Genomic DNA, 23,197 nt, shown 5'->3' with positions numbered 1-23,197 from the left:
CTATAATTTATATATCCCAAACAGCAGATTAATTGCAGAAGCCTATTTTGAACAGGGTTCAGTCTTCAATGTCAGCTGCCACATAGTTCGGTTGTATGACAAGTACAAGCTCAGGAGTCAAGCCAAGCCTCGCAAGCCATTACATAACAAGACAGCAACTTGTTACAGACGGCTGGACTGAAAACCACTCTGCCTCAGGCTTGATCTCTCACAAAATATGCAGTGTACTTTTTTACTCCAAAACTCCCCAAAGAATTCAAAAAACGACTACAAGCGCTAAGCTTTTTAACATGTTCCTTTAATACAAGTGCAAAGCATGGTTTTATTTCAGCCACATACAGAACGTGGAGCTGCAGAATGTATAAATCAAACAGTTCACAATACTGAACTCCTCTCTGATGCACTTGACAGTTCAACAAATCTTTTTGTATATTGATCAACATTTTATAAATCAAACGTGTGAAAGTTTAGCTTGCTGGTATCCTTCATGAAGAAATATTCAGTCGTAGAATAAAGAAATAAAAGTATGGACAACTCGCAGAGTAGAAATGAACATCATTTTTAAGTGGATTGAGAGCATGCATTGTGAAACCTCACAGACAAAAAAACATTCACAGCACAACACTTGTAAGGAATGTTCAGTTATTTATTTATTAACAGCAAAACGGAGATTGAATTAGTTGAAGTGAATCTGGTGCAGCAGGGCGTGTGGTGAAGGGTCAGGCTGGGTCACCAAAGAATGATTTAATCTTTTAAAGTGAAGCTTATGTAACAAGTACGGCTGTTACTGATTCAACAGTTTCTGCTTAATAGCTTTGTAGCACACAAACAAAATTAGTTTCTTCTCTCTCTAATTTTAGAATCACTACACCACTACAATAGAGACATCCCCATTATAGTATTATTTTAAAGTGCCCCTCTTATGGATTTGAAAGGGGTTTGGAAAAATGAATCGTTGAGCGAATCGTTTGGGAGTCGTTGAGCAAGTAAGGTAAAAATCAGTGCATATAATAAGACAATGAAAGTGTTTTCTTTGACCTTGCATGCATGTCAACCTGTTGTTGGGGACTCCCAAAACCAAAATATGAACCTTTCATAACCCATAATAGGGGAACTTTAATGCAGTAATTTAAAATGTGCTGTTAATTTGTGATTATACAAGCTGAACTGTGTCTCACACTAGCATTTACATTATGTACTATGAAGATGTATAATGTTTTATTTCTTTAGCATGTATCATGCACAATCACTTTGCCTCATTCATTAGTGCAATACTTTAAAACTGAATGCATGACCCTTGAGAAAAAGAAGCACTTAATTGTATCAAATGTGCACTTGTTGTGTGCTTCAAATCTTAATATTTATTAAAAAAAAAAAAACTGAACTTGCAGATATAATTAGTGAAATAAAAGGCCACTTAAGTCTACTTAGAAAGAGTGCATGTTCATGACTGTGTTTCTTAACGCACTTAAGTACACTTTTAAGATCATCCTATACTTACTTGGGTCAAAAAAGCATTTTAAAGTTCAGCTAAATATACATTTTCATTTAATTTCAATTAGCATGCGTTAGGTGTCCAAAACATTGCATTCAGTTTGCACTTAAGTATATACATTTGCACTGAATATTATTTCCATAATAAGTACTCTTTTTAAAAATATGGGTTACACTTTATTTTAAGGTGTCATTGTTACAGTGTAATTATACATTTAAGTACTGAATAATATTAATTAACTACATGTACTTACTATATGGTTAGGGTTTGGCTTAGGGTTACTTGCATGTAATTATGCATACTTTATTGTTATTATAATAGTAAGTACATGTAACGTGTAATGGCCTTATATCAGTGACTTAATCATATTTTTTTCACTAACCACGCATAAACGTTGCTTTCTCAAAAACACAATCATGTCCATACATGCTGCTCACATGTTATTGTAGCCCAGTTTGTGCTGAATACAGTGTAATAAGACTTTAACTATTAATATGTTTTTAAGCAACTGAAAAAAAGTACAAATGTCAGAGCATGTCAAAACTTCTCCAGGGCCCCAAAAACACCCTCGGACCCCAGAGGGTTAAAATCAAGTGTTACCAAAATATGCTTAAATGTACTTCTTTTTCACAAGGGGATGCATATTCACTGATCACAATTAGTGATTATCGTAAGTGTGAATTTCAAAAGCAAGCTGTAACACTAATAATCTTCATAAACTCAACTTCTCGTATCATCTTCTGACTTTCATGGACCCTCATTGTGCAATATCAACTTCTCTGTCTTTCTTGTTCAATAGTAGCCATAATAATGTTACTTTACTCACTTTCCAGAAATATTAATTCCTATTTGATTTCACTTTCACTTGCATATAAATGGCTTTCTGGCTCTCCTTCAATGTCTCCAAGTACTGCTATCTTTGGCTTTATAGAGTCTCAGTCTATGAGGCCCCATTTCCTTCGGATCGGCCAGTAAAGGCCCAAGATTAGCCTCTGTCATTGACCTTTGGGGTTGTCTAAAGGGTGACCCTGACCCATATGGGACGGGACCCGCTGGTGCCGACGCTGTGCTCTTGGTTGGGGACAGAAAAATCAAAGGTGATTGACTTAAACTGTCTTTTTGGTTTTTTAACGGAGGTTCATATGCGACCTTTGCCTTCCACTCGGCCGGAGGCTCGGGTAAAAGCTTACTCTTAGCAGCATAGCGCAGGTTGGAGGCAATGGACTGCTGAATGTCCAGAAATGTAAAGGCTTCATCCACGAGCCCCAGTGGGTGGCGTGAGGCAGCTTCCCAGGGGGTGGGTGCCTTGTGACCCCTGTCTATCCAGGTGGTCTGTCCCACTGGTGGCCGAATGGAAACAGTGTGGGATGCAGGTCTGGGTGATGGAGAAGATGAAACAGACCTGGGATTGAGACCCACTGCTGAAAGTCTGACCGGTGGTGACAAGGATGAGCTCCTAAGTGCCTGAAATGAGCAAACAAATTCATTTAAGACAGGTGGCAATAATCAAGTTGTTGTTGCAAAACGCTTTTCAAGGGACAGAAAGGGTCACTGATATACATGCACGGGCACAAAGACAATTTCCCATCAGGTTTCCACAAGAAAGGAATTGAATCGCACTAAACAAGAAGAGCTGTGCTGCCACCATCTGGTTATGATATGAACTTGCAGGGCACTTATTACTACAGTTCATTTGATAAATCAGATTTTGCAGGATGAGTAAAATTAGCATTTTGAATAAAATGTGATGTTATGAACTAAAAATATGGAATACTCGGTAACACTTTGTTTTAAGGTGTCCTTGTTACACGTTACATGTACTTACTATTATAATAACAATAAATTATGCATAATTACATGCAAGTAACCCTAAGCCTAACCTAACCATATAGTAATATTATTCAGTAATTAAATGTATAATTACACTGTAACAAGGACACCTTAAATTAAAGTGTAACCAAATACTCTAATAATAACATCAATTTTAGTGAATTTGTAGTATGTTTGTAGTAGTAGAAAAATCCAAGTTGACCAAGAACAATGCATGTGGAAAAATTTGTATTATATGCATTAAAAAAGATTAATGTATTTATTTTGTACAATAAAAATGTAATGTATTGTTTTAAGAAGCCAGTAAAGTGTTAAATATTAGTTTCATTATTTAAAATTTTAATACCAGAAATGTCTGACTTAATATTGACAAATATGACTGTCATAGATGTTGCACATTTTTCATTTTGTCTCTGATGTTTTATAAAAACATAAACGAATCAGTCTAAAGTGATATAAAAGTGACAGGTGCCCTAAAGCGAAGCGCTCTCCTCTCCCGCATTTCAAATCATGGGACCAGAGATCACATTTCTCTAAATATAGCTCCTGCAGCAGGCCTTGCAGGGCATTCATTCATATCATTTCCACTTTTCCCCTATTATGAAGTATGTCTTACTTAGGCAAGCTGGAGTATGAGTATTGTTCTAAATTTGGGCCTGAGTTGCATCATACTTTTCAGGACCTTTTGACATTCTTATTTCAGGCTTACATATTATTGATTTTTTTTCCATGCGGACAATAATTACTCTCATGCGTATAGGACAGAATAAAATGTAAATAATAATAGAAAATATAATTTCATATACACCTACAAAAATATATGGATTTATGCAATCTAAAATGAACTGTTGTTAAATGTAATCTACTTTTTATTAGGAGAGACAGAGCAATTTTAAAACCTTTTTTTTTTTCAATCACAGATAGTTGTATTTACTTATAAGTAACTGTATTTACTGTAAATACTGACTGTAAGCTGTCAATATTTTACTTACCTTATTAACTGACAAGAAATCTACTAATAAAAGATAAGGAAAATAATTTTCAAAAGGAATATGAAAGCAGAGAATAGTGAGAGGTGCAAAAAATACATGATTGTAAAGATGGAAGTGAGTGAAGTACATGCAAAAGCAAACAAACAAAACTGAAGACAACAATTTTAATGGGACTGTGGTACATTTTACAAATAGTGTACTATGAAGAAAATTTCACTCAAAGAAATGAACAAAAGACAGCAAAAAAGAACAGAAGACAGCAATCAAACTAAAAATTAACTCGTTGACTTCCTATATGTGTTTTATTTGATGCTCCTCTAGTAGAACTGCTGAAAAATACTGAAGCAAAGAAAAATTTCTCTCTTAAAAATAAACAAGAAATGACACAATATCTACTTATTTTCATAAAACGTAAAAATTAAGAGCTCTCCAACTATGTACCAGCTGTTAAACATTAAAATATTGACACTATTCGACCTACTTGAAAAAAACTCACATACTGAGTACATTCATTTCTTCAGTTATGAAGAAAGTCTGAAACATTACTTACAATTTAGAAATATAACAATGTTTTTTTCCCTCTGAAGGTGGGAGATGATTGAACTTCACTACATAAAAATAGTCACCTTAATACATTCTGTCTCTGTGTTATACAGTACTTGTACTGTTGGCTCTGCCAGAAGTTGTTCATATACTGTTTACTTGCATATTCCAACCATCATAAGACTGTTCATGTATTTCTTTCTGTCTGTCCACTGAGGTGTTGTAATGATTATATAGTGTTGGTTTGGTTTTAAGGATTATATCCTTAAGTTCTATTGCAAATCATTTACTCAGTAGCCCACGTAACAGACCATTATGCATCTCTGTCACCTTTTCACCTGTCCAAATATTTCCCTCATTATTAAGCATTCACGTTTCTCTTCTCAAACTCAATCAACAACGATTCCCTTTGAACAAAATTAAGTCTAAGCTGACTAAGTACATTCTTGTCTTACCTGTAGTAGGCCATGTCTATAAAAATATTTGTATAAAGTACTTGGCAGAGCATTCTTCTGTAAAAACACCATGTGATATAATTCTGAAATATCTATGCGCACTTCTGTTCTGTTCTGGCAGATCTTAAATGTCGGTTGTTACACAATATTTCTGTTTGGAAGTATGCTTCTGCTCTACATAAATTATCTGGATCATAGCTTAGCTGTCCTAAGGTAAAAACACTGGAGAAAAATCACTATAACATAACTATTTTTCAGGAGTGCTTGGCTTCCACACCTGGGCAGCACTCTTCTTGGCTGAAAATTTGGGCTTTGGGGCAGCAATAATACTGCCTCCTGAGGCAGAGTCAGCCCTTGCTGCTACTGGGTAAGATGGCACAACATAAGAATTAGGGGCTGGTTGGTAGGCCAGTGCAGGTTCAGCTTGATATACTGGATTGGGACCTGTCTGATAGGTGGGTGGGGAGGGCTGTTGGTAGGGAGGGCTTGGTGCTTGTTGGTAAGGATTTACAGAAGGCTGTTGGTAAGCTTGTTGGGGGTTGTATTCTTGTTGATATGGGACCTGTTGAGGATGTTGTTGATAAGAATTTAGAGCAGGCTGATATGTATTAGGAGGGGCTTGGTGGTAAAGGCCATCTTGCATAGGTGACTGACCAGCCATCCCGTAGGGTTGCGGGGCCTGTTGTGGCATAAAACCATAAGGGGGAGGACCTTGGTTATATGCCATTTGCTGGTTTTGATTTGGGGGACCTAATGCTTGGGCTTGAATTTGGGCCTGGGCCTGAGCTTGAGCTTGAGCCTGAGCCTGGGCTTCAGCGGCTTTTTGAGCAGCAAGCTTTTCAGCTGCCTCCTTTTCTGCAGCAAGTTTCTCTGCTGCTGGGCCATAGGTAAAAAGGGAGGAATTCAGCTGATAGGGCTGATGCTTCATGACATCAAGAACATGAAGAGGTTTCGGGGCAGGTTTTTGCTTATCTTTGTTTTTGTTCTTGTTTGCTGTTGAAAGGCTAGAGGGGGGAGGATGCTTGATAGCACCTGGTGGATATGACGGTGAATGAATTGGATTATATGCCAATGGTGGGGGAGCCCGGCAGTTGGGTGAATATTTCCAGGAATTTGGCAAAGAAGGACAAGGTGAAGATGGTCTTGCCTTATTCTGCACTGTGGTAGAGTCCACAATGTACTTCTCCATTCTGGATTGCCTCTTGGCGAACAGTTCAGCTCCTTTCCCTCTCAAGGCTGGCATCTCAAATGCTGACCCAAAACCAGAGGCCATAGTACTACTTGTTGGAACAGGAGATGGCGCCTTTGTCCCAGTGGTATATGAGTTCATTCGTCGTGGAGGAGTGGACTGAGAGCTCTGAGTTGGACTCCATGGCTTGATTGGTTGGGGAGGCAATTTCTGGGATTCATTTTGGGCAATGCTTCTAACTGAACTCTGTTGGTGTTGGGGTGCCCAAGTATTTACAGCCGGTTGAGACTGAGACTGTGGTGGTGCCCACTGGCTCACAGGTGGCTGTGATGCCTGCTGTTGAGGTTTCGGTGCCCATGGAGGATGTGCCTGAGGCTGAGTTGGTGGGAGTGGCTGAGCCCAGGGAGGCTGAATTTGATTCTGTGCTGGTGTCCAAGAGTTCATTGCTTGTTGAGGATGTTGAGAAGCGGGTTCTTGTCCCCACTGTGGTTGTGGTTGGGATTGGGTTGGCATTGGTGTCCAAGGATTCGTGGGTTGCTGCACTGGTGCTGTGGGCTGAGGTGGAGGTTGAGTCTGCTGAGCCCATGGAGGCTGCGCTTGAATTGGGCTCTGTGGCTGAGTCCATGCATTTGCAGATGGCTGTGTTGGCTCTTGCTGTTTGGCCTGAGAGACCCAAGGTGGTTGGGGCTGTGACTGCGTCTGAGATTGAGTCCAAGAAGGCTGTGGCTGTTGCTGAGGGGATGACGCCCAATGTGGCATTAACTGGGATTGTTGGAACTGTTGTTGTTGGGTCCATGCTGGATGTTCCTGAGCTTGATTTTGATCTTTTTGCCAAACATTGATAGATGGTTGTGCCGGCTCATGCGGCTGAGACCATGGAGCTTGTGGGGTTGACTGATTTGGACTTGGTGCCCAAGAATTGATTTGGGGCTGAGGCTGTGGTTGATGTTTGGTTGGGGGTGAAGTTTGAGGCTGTGTCACCCAAGAAGACTGGGATCGTGTTTTAGAAGGCACTTGTACTTCTGGAGGACCTTGCGACTGTGTCATCCACTGTGGCTGTATTTGAGACTGGTTTTGAGATGGGACTTGCAATTGGACCTCATTTGGACCCCAAGTACTTACTGGAATCTGCTGATGACCTTGGGTTGGAGCTGGATCCCATGATCTGACAGATGGATCTGACTGTGTAACAGGTGGTGCGACAGGAGCAGAATTAATTTGCGGTTGGTGTTGTTTCTCATTCCATGTTTCTGGTTGCTGGTTCGGCTCCATTTGGGATTCTTGTTGTTTCCAGGCATTATCTGGAGGAAGCTGTTCAGGACAGTGTGAAACATCATGGGATTCAGGGGCCGATATAGGCTTTACTTCAGACAACATTGGGGCCCCCATTTCAGGGGCAGGGGCAAAAGCAGCATCAGCCCCTGTGACTGGAGCTTCTGCAGGGGCTGGGACACTGTTTTCGGTTTGCTGTGGGATGGGTTGGTCAGTAGTTTCTTGTTGAATAGACCATGGGGGAGAAGAAGGGTTAATGTGAGGTTTAGGAGCTACTGGTGGTGGAATTTTGTGTTTCATCTTAGGAGACTGAAGAAAGTTGCAGGCTTCAGCTCCTAAGCTTAAATAATCTTCTTCTGGGCAAGACTCAAAACCTGCCTTCTTGTCATTCCTGTTAAGGAGATTCAACAGAGCAGGATTAGGTGAAACCTTGGGAGACTCCTTGAAAGTGAACATAGGCTTATTGGCACTCCTCCTCCTTGTATCTTGCAAGATACCAGTCTTGATAGCAGGCACAGATATACGCTCATCACGGGAAGCAATCTGTTCACCTTGTCCCAATGAATACACAGGCTGTTCTTGATTGTCTGCACTTGATGAAGTGCAAAATGGAGCAGCCGCTCTATTCTGAACTGAAAATGGTTTGGCACTCCTGTTTGTGACTAACGGCTGCATTTCGTTTTGCATTTGCTGATCGAACATGCCATTCATATGATGTGAATACTGTTGCACTTGCTGTTGTTGGCAGTGTTGTTGCTGATCGTATGATTGCATGTGTTGGTACATTTTTTGTTGCTGGTAGTCTTGCTGTTGTTGGTACTGATGTTGCTGTTGCTGGTATTGTAGCTGCTGCTGGTAATCTTGATACTGCGGCTGCTGCTGCTGTTGTTGATAGTACTGTTCTTGGTACGGATTATATTGTTGTTGCTGTTGCTGCTTTTGTGCCGATAAGCCGTGGTGTAGATTAACATCCATGTAATTCTGGGTCTCTTGTGCATGCATATAAGTCTGCTCCTCCATGTGTTGGTATGCTTGATGTGTCTCAGTCTCCTGCATTGCTTCAACAGGGATCCCCTTACGTCTCATCTCTTCATGTTCTGCTACTATGTCATCCATGCGCTGTTTGCGCTGGGCAAACATGAGGGCTCCTTTCCCCTTGGTGTCAGGTAGTGCATCCATACCCTGCTGGTTGTCAAGCTTGCGCTCTATCTCAAGTAATCCAGTATCCCAATCAAAGCTTACAATGCTTTTCTGGCCTGAGGCATTGGTAAAGAAATCCTCATCAATTTCTGTTTCACTTGTGGCTAGAACAGTGAACTCAACAGCGTGCTCCTCTTTGTCGTCTTCGTCGTCCTTATAATCTGGCTCGTCCTCGCCAGTACCGTAGCTTACAAGCGTATACTTCTTGGCCCTTTGTCTATGCTTCTTAAACATCAACACCCCCTTGTTATTAGGGTTGGGGGCAGGAGCCGACAGCAGGAGAGCAATGCGCTTGCATTTGGACTTGGCCTCTTTCACCTGCTTCTCTGAAAGGCTCTCACTGCGCCGGAGCCCTAAGAATGAGAAAATGAGAAGTTTAGGTTACGGGTAGAGAGTGAGGCGGGTGAGGTCATAAAGAAGGGTTGTTGGTTGGTCCTGGTGGCCTAATTCACTGAAATATGTATGAAGCATATAAATAGCACTGTTATGTGAGCAGCCAGTAAGTCATTTCATACGAGAGGACTCGAACTGGGAAAATACAAGTATTAACTGAGAACCCTTTAGCTAACTAATTTTTAACTAAATGCCAAATGCATAATTGTTTGTTATGCATCGGAATATACTGCATGCAATTCTGATTCTGTCAATTAAAATTAAAAAATGCATGACAATGTGTATCAACAAAGTTTTTAAGAGAGTCATGGCTTGTCCGCTAATCAAATGATGAATCCCTGGTTTAACAGGCATTAAATGGAATTCACGGTTCTCCTGACCCACATTACTCCCAATGACCCAATAAGTCATTCTCCAAGCAGAGATTTGACAACACCGTCACCAATTAACTAAATCTCTGATCCATGTATAACATCCAGACATTAACATAAGCCAATTACAGCTGTGAATGTGCCTAGAGCACGTTACTGAGGTTGAGCCAATAGCAGACACAGCAGAGAAAAAAGAGGGAGTAAAAATAACCCCGGGGCACTGTGTGGGCTTGCTAGTGCCAGAGCGCTAATACAAGCCCATATGTGTAGCTCCAAAAGCTGTAAAAACCCTACCCTATTCCAGTCAATATACATAGAAGTACTGCACCTGTGTCAGTCCTTTCAAAATAGATTTGGCTAAAACTTAGAGAGAATAAAGACTTGCCACATTTCTGATTCTTGTCTTTCCAATCTCAAGGTGGAGATAGCCATAGATGAGTGCTCCTTCCTTTTCAGTGCTGCTAAGATGGCCAATTTTAAAGGATCGGGTAACAGGCCAGAGTCACACATGCTGATGTCTGTCAAATGGCACTTCTGCAAGCATCATTAGCATGCCCATGTTTTATTCTTAACTTTACCAGTCATGTCACCCTGCGAGCCCCCACCCATTACTGCTATGGTGAATCATGGCTACGTTCTTTTTTGTTTCTATCTATCTATCACAAACATTTGATATTAAAAGTATTACTTAAACACTTATTCTTGCTTTTGCTCACAAATCATTAAAAGTATACATAAAACAGATCATAATACAGTAACGCAATAAGCGACAATAATCAGGGGTTAAAAAGAACCATACAAACTGGACATGAATTGTATTGAACTTTTTTTTTTAACTATAACTTTAGAAATTAGAAGTACAAGCAATCCACAGCTGACTCTGTCAGTTCACTGATGCTATATCTATAACCTAAGCTTTTAGGTTCAATAAGAAATTATTGCTATTCTTGAAAACAGATACTATATCACACTATAAGAAGAAACACTGAAAATCAGATGTTACTTACTGGCGTGCCTTGCCCGGTGCTTGTTGGGCTCGTTGACCTCCCTCTCCGATTCGGAGTCCCACTCCTCTGAGGGAAGTCCAAAGGACACAGATGAGGAGGTGGGGGCTTCTTCAATGTGCCCTCCTTCCCCACCAGAATCCAACCGTTCACTGGCCTCTACCCCCTCCTTTCCTAAACTGCTTCCAGATAACTGCTGCACTGTCACCTCCACCTGTCCTGACAAAGCAGGGGGTATGCTAACCAACACACCCCGCTGGCCAAGGGGTTGCCGGTCTCGTCGGGGTATGTAGAGGGAGTTACCTGGAGTAAATGCGGTGGTTGTATAATTGACGCTCTCATCCGTCTGTCTTTGATGGATGTCTCCCACAACTCCACAAGCACTGCCTAATGCAGTACAGTGTGGCTCCTCCAAGGTGGTCTTGGAGATCGAGAGCTGCAGTTCGACCACAGATCCTGGGGTTACATCCAAACTGGTGTCTCCACCACCCTGGTCATTGGTGCCTCTACTTTTATTCCTAGAAGCAGGTATCTGAACTTGGGTCCGGACCAATCGAGTCCTCGCCGGACACTCTCCATCGCTGTCTGTCTCCCCATAATATGCTTCATCCTGGGACTCAGAGGCGTATAGTTCCTGTGGCTCATGAGGCCTGGATGGAGAAGGGATCCGAAAAGTGGTACTAACCATTTCAAAGCTCTCTTGAGGTTCACTACAGCATCTAGAGAGAGGAGATCATGGTAAAAATCACATTATTTGCAGTTAATCCGTCCATTTTAACACCAAGACTTCATTATCAAGCAAATCATTTCTCGGAAATGAGAAAACTACCTTAGTTTTCAGTTACCATTGGGAGAATCAAAATTTGACCATTTTATTTTTCTGTGAATCACATATTAATGTCTTATTAATCTAAATGAATCTTGGCAAGAGATTCTGTTTGTGGGTGATTTAGTATGTGTTTAGTATTTCAAAGGTCAAGACAGGCATAAACAAGACATTTCATGAATTATACTATAAAAATGCAAATAACTGTACAGTTTAATGCATGCATCGCAGTATGTCACATATGGTCTAGAATGAGTGACAGAAGAGGAAGAGAACCTTTGATACTTCTAATATGAAATGAAAAAGCAATGTCATTTTTGCCTAAAAACCTCATTGCACAAATCAACGATGTGATGCATCGAAGGTAAAGAGGCAACCACAGTGCATCAAAGAATATTTGTCCAAGCAATAAAATACCTTTTGACAAGCAGCTGTAGACAGTCAGCTGAGGCCTCAATGAGATCAATAACGTCTGAGAGACTGAGGTTAGAGCAAGGCTTTCCATTCACTGACACCAGCTCATCATTCTCACACAATCCAGCTACGGCAGCAGGACTACCATCCTCTATCTATAAGATAGATAATAATCATGCATTTATTAAAGGGTAACTTCATTGAATATAAAAGTAAGGGTAGACATTGCAATGTATACAAAAAGTGCTTTCCGTAAAAGTATCAAAGTAGCTTAAGGGATGGTTCACCCCAAAAATGCACCTAAAAACATTATTTTTTCTATTCAACAAAATAAATTTTGAAGAGTGCTGGGAAACAAACAGCTGCCGGTAGCCATTGACTTCCAGTGTTTTTATATACTGTGGAAGTCAATGGCTACCAGCAACTGTTTGTTTCCCAACATTCTTCAAAATATCTTCTTTTATGTTCAAAGGAAGAAACAAACTCATGTAGGTTTGGAGCAACATGAGGGTGAATAAATGACAGAATTTACATTTTTGGGTGAACTATCCCTTTAACACAGATTATTAAAAAGAGGAAAATACATTTGAAAATAAATTAATACATTCACAGAAAAAATACAGATCAAAGAAAGGGGCAAAAGCATTTACACTGAAAAATCAATACTTTTTTTTTTTTTGTAAAACAGTGTGAACATGTATAATACTGCACATGGATGAAAAAAGAACTATAAGCCCATCCTTGGTTCACAGACAGTGCATCTTAATTTAGACCAAGTGTCTCTAATTTACACATCACAACAGCTGCATGTCAAATAACTAAACAGTGCTACTGGCCAAAGCAGGTCTATGAGCCATTAGTCTCGCAAAGAGAAGCAGAGACACTGCAACATAAGATTTAATATCAGCCATCTGTAACTTTGAGGGCATCACAAATCAACTCTGCTGTAAGGTCAAGTCATAAAGCAGAGCGATTGTTCGTTGAAGATTTCCGTGTAATTGTAGAGTCTCTCTGTTTGATTTAGCACATGGTATTATTGAAATGTTTATGCAGTAACACAAGATACAAGATACAAGCTAGCAAGCGAACTGGAAATCTATATCGAACTGCAGATCAAATCTTTAAAGTGAATATTTTCTCAGTCTTAATGGAGGATTCATGAAAAAAAAAAGTAACAGAGTAATTCAGTCCTGAGATGACCTTGTTTATTTGGACAATTTCATTACAAGCCATTCCCAAGTATAATGGCAGCATTATGAGAGCAAATCTATTTATGACCACCTGCCAGTGATAAATACCTCCACCTAAAATAAACTTCTTAGATAAATCACCAAAGATCATGAAACTACAGATGTCATGCCATGCCTTCTGAGGTCATAACTTAAACTGGAGCAATTTCAATCATGAATTGTGAGATTCGTTCCTCAGTATCACAGCTCATGTACACACAGCCGCTCAAGCCAGACGGAAAACACCACATTTGCATGTTTCATTTGTGTTGACAACCGAAAAGGCTGACCGAAACTTTACATACAGTACAATGATGATTTTTTGTTGCAGATGATGTGTACTCTGTGCATTTCAAAACTGTGGGGTAATGTTTTTCATGGATTTTCACAAATAGTTTTTCTAAAGAAACATACAAATATACAGTTATGTTTTACTTTTTGGTACATTTTTGATTTAGTTGAATTAGTTTGGCATTAACTGCATTTACTGTGATCGATTCCTGGCGACAGTAAGCTCAATTCGGATCAGAAATTTGGTCACAGCCCCTCTCCTAAATCTCTAGGAGAATTTGCTTTTCTAGCGCATGAAATCATATTCTACCCAACAATAATGCTTATTCATAAGCTCTTTGTTCATCTGGAATTGCAGAAAACTACTGTTTGACAATGGAAAATTCTGGGAAAGGGGATATATTTTGCAAATTTTGTCATGCAAATAAACTGTTACACCTCAAACGGTAAGGAAATTGACATTGATGTTAAATAGCATATATAGCTTATACGCATGCTGTTGACTGACATTTCTCGGATCTAAGACAGCTGGCGTCTCTGTCGACCCCAGGAGGTTAACAAAAGCTACCATTGTAATATTGCCATCTGTTGATGCCCGTGATCCAAGAACTGTCAGTCAACAGCATGCGTATGTAAGCTCTCTATACTATTTAACATCAATGTCAATTTCCTTACCATTAAAAAATGCACTGTTTGAAAACACTTGGATATTTGGATAATGGATATTTGCAAGGCCTGCTCCATTAAGAGTCTTTAGAGGACAATGCAGTTAATTACCACTAGGGGGCAGTGTGCAGTCAATAAAAGACAACCCATTCAACTATATTCTGAGATGAAAAATAAACTACGATACAAAATATTTGAGACTCACAAATTATCTGCAGCAAGTTTCTGTCTCCAGTGGCTTCTCTTCTCTTACTAAATATTTAGATAAAACTCTACGCCTACAAATATATGTCCAAACAAGCACAGCACTGCCACAGAGGAGAACATTTTTCATGAACACATGAAACGCTGGCCGTCTGTAGCTTTACAACACATTATGGTGTAAATATTGTAAACGTGCACTGATATTTCCTATTTAAATTCATTACCAATCTGGCCTAAATACGGCTCCTCAACCTATTATGTTGCACATTAACAATCCTTAAAAATAGCCAAGCCTTATAAAGCCACTGGCATGATGCCCAGTTTAAAGGTGAAGGTTCTTTAATTGAATAAAACCATGGAGCTGTGGGATTGTTATGAAGCTGTAGAGGAGATGGAAGAGCTCTGGTCACCGTATAAGGGCTTTTCAGAGGGACAGAGCCTATATAATCACAAGTAACGGCAGATTTGAACACAAACCTCATCCAGAAAAGGAGGGGAAACACCATCTAGCATTCGTACTTGTGACCACAGTAAATCTGATTTAAGCTTCAGGGGTGACAATAAACAGGACATTTTATTTTGAATATTGTAATATTCACTCTTTGATGTTTTCTCCAATTTCGGATGAAGTTTGAACGCCTTACATAATCCCAGCTGCTGCTTTTAACGGTGCATAAATGAATAACAACACTACATGTAGCAGATAAAAAGGCATATTTCATTTAAACACTGAGTATTACATTTTACTTTATATGTAAGGACATAATAGACATGCAGCTCCAGCGTTTATGGTATGTCTAATTGTTTATGAGAATACACTGTAAAAAGTACAAATGTGCAGTTTGCATAAATGTGTTAAATGTGCACTTGTAGTGTTCTTCAAAAAAACAAACAAAAAAACACGGAAGATATTTTAAAGAATGTTGGTAAACAAAAAGTTGCTGGTAGCTATTTACTTATAGTAAGGAAAATGAAAATATTATGAAAGTCAGTTGCAAACTGTTTGGTTACACACATTTTTCAAAATATCTTCTGTAAATATCTTTATCAAAATATCTGTGCTCAACAGAAAAAAGTATGAAAAAAGTGAATTATCCCTTTGAGTGGGACAAAAAAAAACAAAAAAGACTAAAGTTCAGCTAAATGCATATAATATAAAATTGCTTTTGCTTTTTATTATGTTAGTCAACACATCAAAATATGTGCACTTCTTTAAGGATTAACAAAAATGTAAAGATCAAGATATAGTGATATTTGGCATTATTACAAAGTGCACTTTTAAGAAACAGTATTTGTTTAAGTGACATTTTATTTCATTAATATTGTATTATCTGCAAGTACAGTTTTTAAATACTTTGAAGGCATGAAATGCACTACAAGTGCACATTGAATACAATTAAGTGCCCTTCTTTTTCACAAGGGACATGAAACACATTTTAGATCATCTGACTTTTTTTTAGCATATAGGAGATTTACAATGTGAGGAAATCCTTTGTTAAACACTGTGCTTATACAGTTGCAATACATACTGTACTAAAAAGAGTAGAATGTGCTTAAAGAGCCAAAATGTTATTTAATAAGTCAGTTCATGCAAGTGAAAAGGGTGAGTGTGTAAAGCTTGAAAAAGAAGTTTCGAAAAACTTCTGCATCAAAGAAACCATAAGCATGCGTTATTCAACACTTTGATTTTCTTTTGTTTGAAAGCAAGGCTGATTGCGTTATAGGGCATTCGTTTCTTGGACATTGCGATCAAAAATGATTTGGCACGAAAACGTGCATTTTAAACGTAACATTTTGGAAGAGAAAGTCAAAAGCACAATTAGTTTTGTTCCCACACTGAGTAAATGCAGCGCGCTGGAAAGTTCTCTCGGCTACTTCTGCCTCCTACAGCTTAAAGCAATTATCTTTCACTGTTTCCAACAGACATTTCAGGTAAAATGAACCATGGTGGTCTAAAGACTGTCAGGTTCCCATTGTTAAATACACATTAGCGGTAAATGGTGGACTTTCATATACTTGTGCTGGGTGAGTTGGGTAGCAGTTTACCGCAGCACACAGGAGTGAATCCAGCTGTAATGTTGATAGCTAAATGACTTAAGGTCAAGCATAACTCCTTACTACAGATTGCTGGATGCCTTCCATCGGTCTAACGGTTCATTATGAAAATGTTTTTGTACGTGCATGTTCAAAGGAGACTAGCAATCTGTACTTTTAATGAACTCACAATGGGCCTTTGTAGATCCATGGTGTGCTCTAACTGTACGACAGAATAAAAAAGCAGACCATTAGCAAACTAAAGACTTTTACCATTATAAAGCAATGCTGCACATTATATATGAGAATGAAATATAAACATAGCACACATACATGGATGCATAATATCCTAGTGAAAAAGCAATTTGCTTTTTAGCACTGAATGTGCACTTGCAGTGTATTTAAAATCTTAAAAGTATATATTTTTTAAAAACATCTGTATTTGCAGATAATGTGATATTACTTAAATAAAATGCCACTTAAGTGCACTATCAAGAAATACATTTTATGACTGTTTCTTGACACACTTAAGTTGAATTTTAAAAAGTGCACATGAATGAAAAGTTTGATTTTAGGTACATTTTTAAAAAAATACAGTATATTTTCTTAACATTCTGTTGTGCTTTAAAGAAGTACACTTTTATGTGTTGACTAACATACTAAAGCACGTGTAAAGATAAAGTATGTTAAATGTATAAACATCATTGCAAACTGCAAATACATTTAAATAACATACAAGTTCTCATAGAAATGAGATTAAAGTAATTTTAATTTACCATAAATGCTTGCCAGTACATCCAGCAATCCAAACACAATAGAACTAAAATGAAATTACATATAAATATGCACTTAAGTCCTACTTAAGTGGGTAAAAGCCCTCAAAAGTTCATTTAATTGAATTTAATATACACTTAAAGCATAATACATTTACATTTAATTAAAATTGGATCATTTAATTTGATTTAATTGGAACATGCAATTCTTTTAAAGTATATTATTTCCATAGTAATTACTCTCTTTAAGTACTGAACACCATGACCTCCATTATGCATCACACTGAACAGATATTCATCAAGAACAGTATTTCTCAGCTTCATATCATGCATGTTTTTAGGCATGTTTCTCTGCTGAATTTTCTCTTAGTTGAGTCATGTAAGAGTTATGTCTTCCAGATGACTTAGAGGAGCACGGGGTCACTCCACAAAGATGGAAGCACGTATCTCTCTAATGACAGCACAAGCAAATATTTGACTGCTCAGCTAAAAGTGTGAGTTCGCATATGTCTCATGTAAGCAGCAAGTCAGAAACTATACAGGCCTAACAGAAAATGATCTCAGAACCCTAAAAGGAAAAAAAAAATAAAAACATTGCTATCAGGATTAATATTACGTAGTTATATATAATATTGGATTACTATTAATTAGGTTATTACTAAAGAAATAGTTCACCTAAAAATTACAATTTGCTGAAAATTTACTCAGGCCATCCAAGATGGAGAAATGTAGCATTTCATCACTTGTTGAATCACCAGTGGATCCTCTGCTGTGAATGGGTGCCGTCAGAATGAGAGTCCAAACAGCTGATAAATAATTTAGTTCAGGCAAGTTCAAAATAAAAAGTAAATTTAACTACTTGTTTTTTTTTTCAGTGTACATTAATGGGTCCAAAAAGTACGCTACTCTAAACTCCCTAATAGAAATTTAAATACATTTTAATTGCATTTGTCCCGAAGGATGCTTGAGGGTTAAACCTGAGTAAAGAACAGTTACTCTCCTCAGGATGGTCAACAAACAGCTGATAAAAACATCACAATCCACAAGTAATCCACACCACTCCGGTCCATCAGTTAATGTATTGTGAAGCAAAAAGCTGCATGTATAAACAACTTTATCATTAAGATGTTTTTAGCTTCAAACCATGATTTGAGAGGACAACAGGAGAGGATCCACTGGTGAGTAAGTGATGGAAAGATCAACTTCTCCAAATCTGTTCTGATGGAGAAACAAACTTATCTACATCTTGGATTGCCTGAGGGCGAGTACATTTTCAGAAAATTTGTAGTTTTGATCAAACTATTCCTTTAATGTTAATGAAAATAATACTTATTTATAATTCTGCTGTCACAAGAAAAGTTAAATTACTGTAATTTTCTGAAGCAGTTATACTGTACGTCCCCTGATGGTCAACAATGGAATATCAATTTTTCTGAAACTCACTGTGGTGACGATGACAACCTGACAGCTGGAGTGATTCACGTTCTATATGATGGGGAAGTGATGTGATAGATGAGCATGATATATTAAAACAAGCACCATATTAATCAAATTAGGAGAAAATAAAATGTACACAAACACCAACAGATCTTTATCCATCCCACTGAATTTTAGACTGCATCTGTTTAGAAGTTATTTAGCAGCATGTATGCTTCTTGTATATAGGCTACACACACACACACACATATATGAATATATACCTGTATATATACAGTACATAAAAACAGCCAGATGAGAGTCTTAGATTTATGAGTCAAGGCTACAGTAGTGTTGTATTTTAAGTGAAGTTATTAACGTAATTTCGGGAGGAGTACGCCCATCTAATCTTTCAATTAATATCCGAGTATAAAAACAGCCTCTTACCATTTCCGTTTTTAGTTCTTTCGGCATCCCTCCACCTCCCCATCTCCTCCTTTATGCATACTTATTTAATTTATCCTTCTGTCTATAGGGGGTCGAGTAGAATAGTCTCTCTGAGTCCTCCATTGTGGACATCAAGCCAAATCCGTTTACCACTAATGCTAAGATTATATGGGCACACGGACTCGTGAAAGGTAGACTTTTAAAATTATAATGACACCAAAAACAGAAGCTTACTTTGCCGGTTATAGTTTTATGAGGGTTAATCTTGAGTGCACTGTAATATCACTACAATAAGTCAAAGTTTGCCAATTAGGAGTTTGCCAAAGCTAAAGTCTATAAGCCTTTATATGGACTGAAACCTTACTAATGGCTATTAATGTTTTACGAAATTGTAAAATACAACTATATGTTGTGAATAACACTTTATGGAGCTACAAATAAATAATAAAAAAAAAAGTTTTTCAGCTAATGATATTATTGCTTAACTACCTGTACACTGGCCAGGAACACATATTTCATCCAATATGCCCACTAGGTGAGTTCAGATTCACGTCTAGTCTGGTATTGTTGATTTGTTGGTCAGTTCTACTGACTAGTACCTACATACTTGCCATACATATTTGAGCATTACTTTTGGTATGCTACATATTATTAGTAACATCAGTTACATGTAGAAGCAACCCGTGTAACAAATCTATTCATATTTTATGTGAAGAGGTACTGTAAAATATTTGTAAAATTTGTAAATAAAACAAAAATTATGTTTTCATGATATCATGACGTTTACTAGCAATTTATGAGTGAAAATTGTTTTATTCAGTTTATTATTATTTTCATTTCATTTTTATTATTTCATTCAAGTTATGGTCCTTTAATCTGTGTGGCTTTCCAATGATATTTAATAAAATAGTATTTGTATGTAATGTTAATGTTCAAGGCAAAAAATAAAAATAAATAAAATAAAACAGCAACAATAAATAAATAACTCTTCAAATCAGCACAAATCTGTTAATTGTGAAAACAATTCAACTTAATCATTTTAAAATTAAGAACATGCTATGAAACAAGATATGAAAATTAGGTCATTATTTACTCAGCCTCCACTTGTTCTAAACCAAACAGTTGACGGTAGCCATTGACTTCCACCAACATTCATCAAAATATCTTCTTTTGTGTTCAGCAGCTTGAGGATGAGGATGAGTAAATGACAGAGTTTTCATTTTTGGGTGTTTGTTAAAACTGTGTAATCCAAATGAATGGATTACAAATAATCTATAAAATAATCTGGAAAATAAATAATCTTAAATATTAGGCCTAAATTGTTTTGTGTGAGTAATTGAGCATAGTGAAAACAGTGTGGGTTTTTAAAAATCTCTTTTTGCAAGCGATGCCGTTCACCACTGAGCATAGAAAACAGATATGGAAAACTCCGACTGAATTCTGAATCGCAGGCATGCTAATATTCAGTACAACAGCACTCCTGCTAGCGTTATATTGCTTAAACATTTTACCCTCTTTGTAAATACCATATTTCATAGCCATGAAGAGCTTTTAAACGTGTTAAGCTGTTACATAAACAAAGCATTTAAGTATAAACATATGTCTCATGGGGTCAGAGGCTGTGTTTAGGGTGGTTCTGATTATTTTCATATCAATATTCCATATAAATCATTATGAATACAACTTCAAGCATTCAAAATATGCACATGTTCTAAGCTGACACTCGCAAAACTTGCTGATTTAAGAAGTTTTAGTAATTTGCACGTTATTCCTAAATCAATGTTTCCTCTACAGTTAAAAGATCAACTAATAATTCCAGCCGCTGGAAACTAACAGTTTAGATTCTTGATATCTATGGGAGTGATGACAGATTGCTTGTACTTGGCCAACAAACTTTGTTAGCTTTGCTGTGACCATATAAGGACCCTTGCTCAAGTCTGGGACAAGCAGAGCCTGCGCAGCACATATCTGCCTGTAAAATTCAGCTAAAGAAAAACAACTTTGCCAGTGAACATTTATCAAAACAACAGGCCAATCTGAACTCCGCGGGTGGCCACTAAGACATGTTGTCATTATGCAAGAATCCAACTCAACGTTTGTTTACAACATTGCCCAAGTGTCCAGCCAAGACAGTTAACCGTCTTTGCTTTGCGTTATTTATCTCTATAAGAGAACTACATTTATATAAAATCTCAAGTTTTGACAACATAGGCCCAGCTTTGTGATTACAATTATCATACACGTGTAAACTCAAATGAACATTAAACCCACCTTTTTGTCTAAGAACAAAACTTTCAAGATGTCCACATGAAACAAACTCAAGAAAACTTGCTGAAATGAGCCAGCCTAAGATGAGTTCCTGGTTGAATCTGATCCAAGCTGGTGTTTATCTGATTGGCATTCTGGCCAGCTAAAAAAAGTGCCAAAAACCCAACTAAAGAACAGAAAACCAGCAGGGTCCTCTGAAAGTATGTTTCATTATAAAACTCAAACAATAAAACAAATTGGAGAAAGAGCCATAATAAGAGAACAGAAAGCAATGAATATTCATCCTCGTCACCAGGTACTATAAACTGTTATTGTTGAATCTTCATCAGTAGTCTCACCTGAAGCAGCTGGATTGGATGTTGAGGGTCTTGAGCGCTCTGGCGAAGTGTGAATCCCCAAGGTGCTCCGCCGCACAGCGTCACACACGCAAACTCGCCCGTGCCCATCCTCCTGCGGCTGTCCTCCAGTCTGAGAGAAGTCAAGCTTCTTTCTGCGATATCTGAGGCTGCCTTTGGTGGGTGTAAAGCCAGAACAGCTGGAGTCCGGCCCTCTTTTCGGCGTCATTCTTCAGAGACCATCCTGAGGAGAGTAACTGTTCTTTACTCAGGTTTAACCCTCAAGCATCCTTCAGGACAAATGCAACTAAAATGTATTTAAATTTCTATTAGGGAGTTTAGAATAGCCTACTTTTTGGATCCCATTAAGGTACACTGAAAAAAACCAAGAAGTTAAATTTACTTAATTTTTATTTTGAACATGCCTGAACTAAATTTAGAAATTACATTTGTTTTTCTGTAGTGTTTAATTCACCACAAAATAATTTTTATAAGTTTTTATAAGTTTCTTTTTTTTTTTTTTTACAGACTATGATATTCATATGTAATTTCATAATTAGTTCTTTTGTTTTTTAAATATGGTTAAAGTGCACTGCCGAGTGTAGGCTTACTGACGAACAAACAAGCAATATATAAATGAATTAAATGACTGTAGTTTTTTTTTTATAGTACAAACTGTCTAAAATTGAGATTTGTTTGAGGAACTCTGTACTCAAAATAAAATGAAAAAAAATAAATAAAACAAAAAGCAAAACAAAAACAAAAAGGGGAACTGTTCTCAGGACAAGATGGGACATATGTTGGTCAAACTAATAATTTATATCAGCATTTGTTGTTTCATGAATTGTTTTTTTTAAATATTGCAGAAAAGCCTATAGTATATACTATAATGCATTTTAAATAAAAATGATTTTAGAACAAATGTTTCCTAACCATTTCATATTTGACACTATACAGTTTTTATACTATAAGTCAGTTAACGGCTTGTTTCCATTGCGACTATGGACAGCATGCCCCACTACACTTTTAATTAAGTCAGTTATTGAAGTCTCACAGAACTAGAGCCAAAGGAGTGTCACTGTTAATCAAAATGTTCATTAGCAAAATCAGATTAAATCAATCAGAAGGGCTAGGCCAGAATATTTAACATGCCTAACGCCACTGTTCATATATCTAGGAGGTAATAAAGATCAGCACTAATATAGCCTACTTATTATCAGTGTTGTGAAGGTTACTTTGGAGATGTAATAGGTTACAGAATACAAGCTACCCCATCTAAAATGTAAAAAGTAACTATTTAAATTACTTTAAAGTAATGTAATTGATTACTTTTCTAAATTTTTAATGTTTTCAACTGTTAATCATTTTCAAGCATTCAACACTGATCATTCTGAGGTTAAATACTGATTTAAAACCATAACAAGAAATAGTTTAGTAGCTATGTGTCACGACTCACGGGGAGCACGGGAACCGGGAACCGGGAACCGGGAACCGGGAACCGGGAACCGGGAACCGGGAACCGGGAACCGGGAACCGGGAGACAAGGAATT

At 37.7% G+C, this 23,197-nt stretch overlaps 1 protein-coding gene across 3 annotated transcripts; it reads right to left on the bottom strand.

Annotated features, from left to right (window-relative positions):
* Positions 1 to 277: 277 nt before the first annotated feature.
* LOC131544252 (synaptopodin-2-like) lies at positions 278 to 23,197 on the bottom strand. 3 transcript variants are annotated; one of them, XM_058782330.1, is made up of 6 exons: positions 23,104 to 23,197; positions 21,651 to 21,891; positions 11,988 to 12,139; positions 10,748 to 11,463; positions 6,463 to 9,329; positions 278 to 2,959 (listed from the first exon to the last, which is right to left on the bottom strand). In XM_058782330.1, exons 2-6 carry the CDS (start codon positions 21,756 to 21,758, stop codon positions 2,390 to 2,392), a joined length of 4,413 nt encoding a protein of 1,470 aa, XP_058638313.1. In that variant the 5' UTR covers positions 21,759 to 21,891; positions 23,104 to 23,197; the 3' UTR covers positions 278 to 2,389. The 3 variants fall into 3 exon arrangements, with proteins under 3 accessions (XP_058638313.1, XP_058638311.1, XP_058638312.1); XM_058782328.1 differs by lacking the exons at positions 278 to 2,959; positions 23,104 to 23,197 and having other exon boundaries at positions 4,468 to 9,329; positions 21,651 to 21,866; XM_058782329.1 differs by lacking the exons at positions 278 to 2,959; positions 11,988 to 12,139; positions 23,104 to 23,197 and having other exon boundaries at positions 4,468 to 9,329; positions 21,651 to 21,802.

Source organism: Onychostoma macrolepis, chromosome 07 (assembly GCF_012432095.1).
Source record: "Onychostoma macrolepis isolate SWU-2019 chromosome 07, ASM1243209v1, whole genome shotgun sequence".
Lineage (NCBI taxonomy): Eukaryota > Metazoa > Chordata > Actinopteri > Cypriniformes > Cyprinidae > Onychostoma > Onychostoma macrolepis.
This window is presented reverse-complemented; position numbering and strand designations above follow the sequence as displayed.

Excerpts from the sequence above, each read along its gene's own strand:
- LOC131544252 (XM_058782328.1), bottom strand. The coding sequence starts at position 21,758 with ATGGGCACGGGCGAGTTTGCGTGTGTGACGCTGTGCGGCGGAGCACCT. Across the intron at positions 11,464-11,987 it reads CTACAGCTGCTTGTCAAAAG|ATGCTGTAGTGAACCTCAAG; the intron begins GTATTTTATTGC and ends TCCTCTCTCTAG. Across the intron at positions 9,330-10,747 it reads GCACCGGGCAAGGCACGCCA|GGCTCCGGCGCAGTGAGAGC; the intron begins GTAAGTAACATC and ends TCTCATTCTTAG.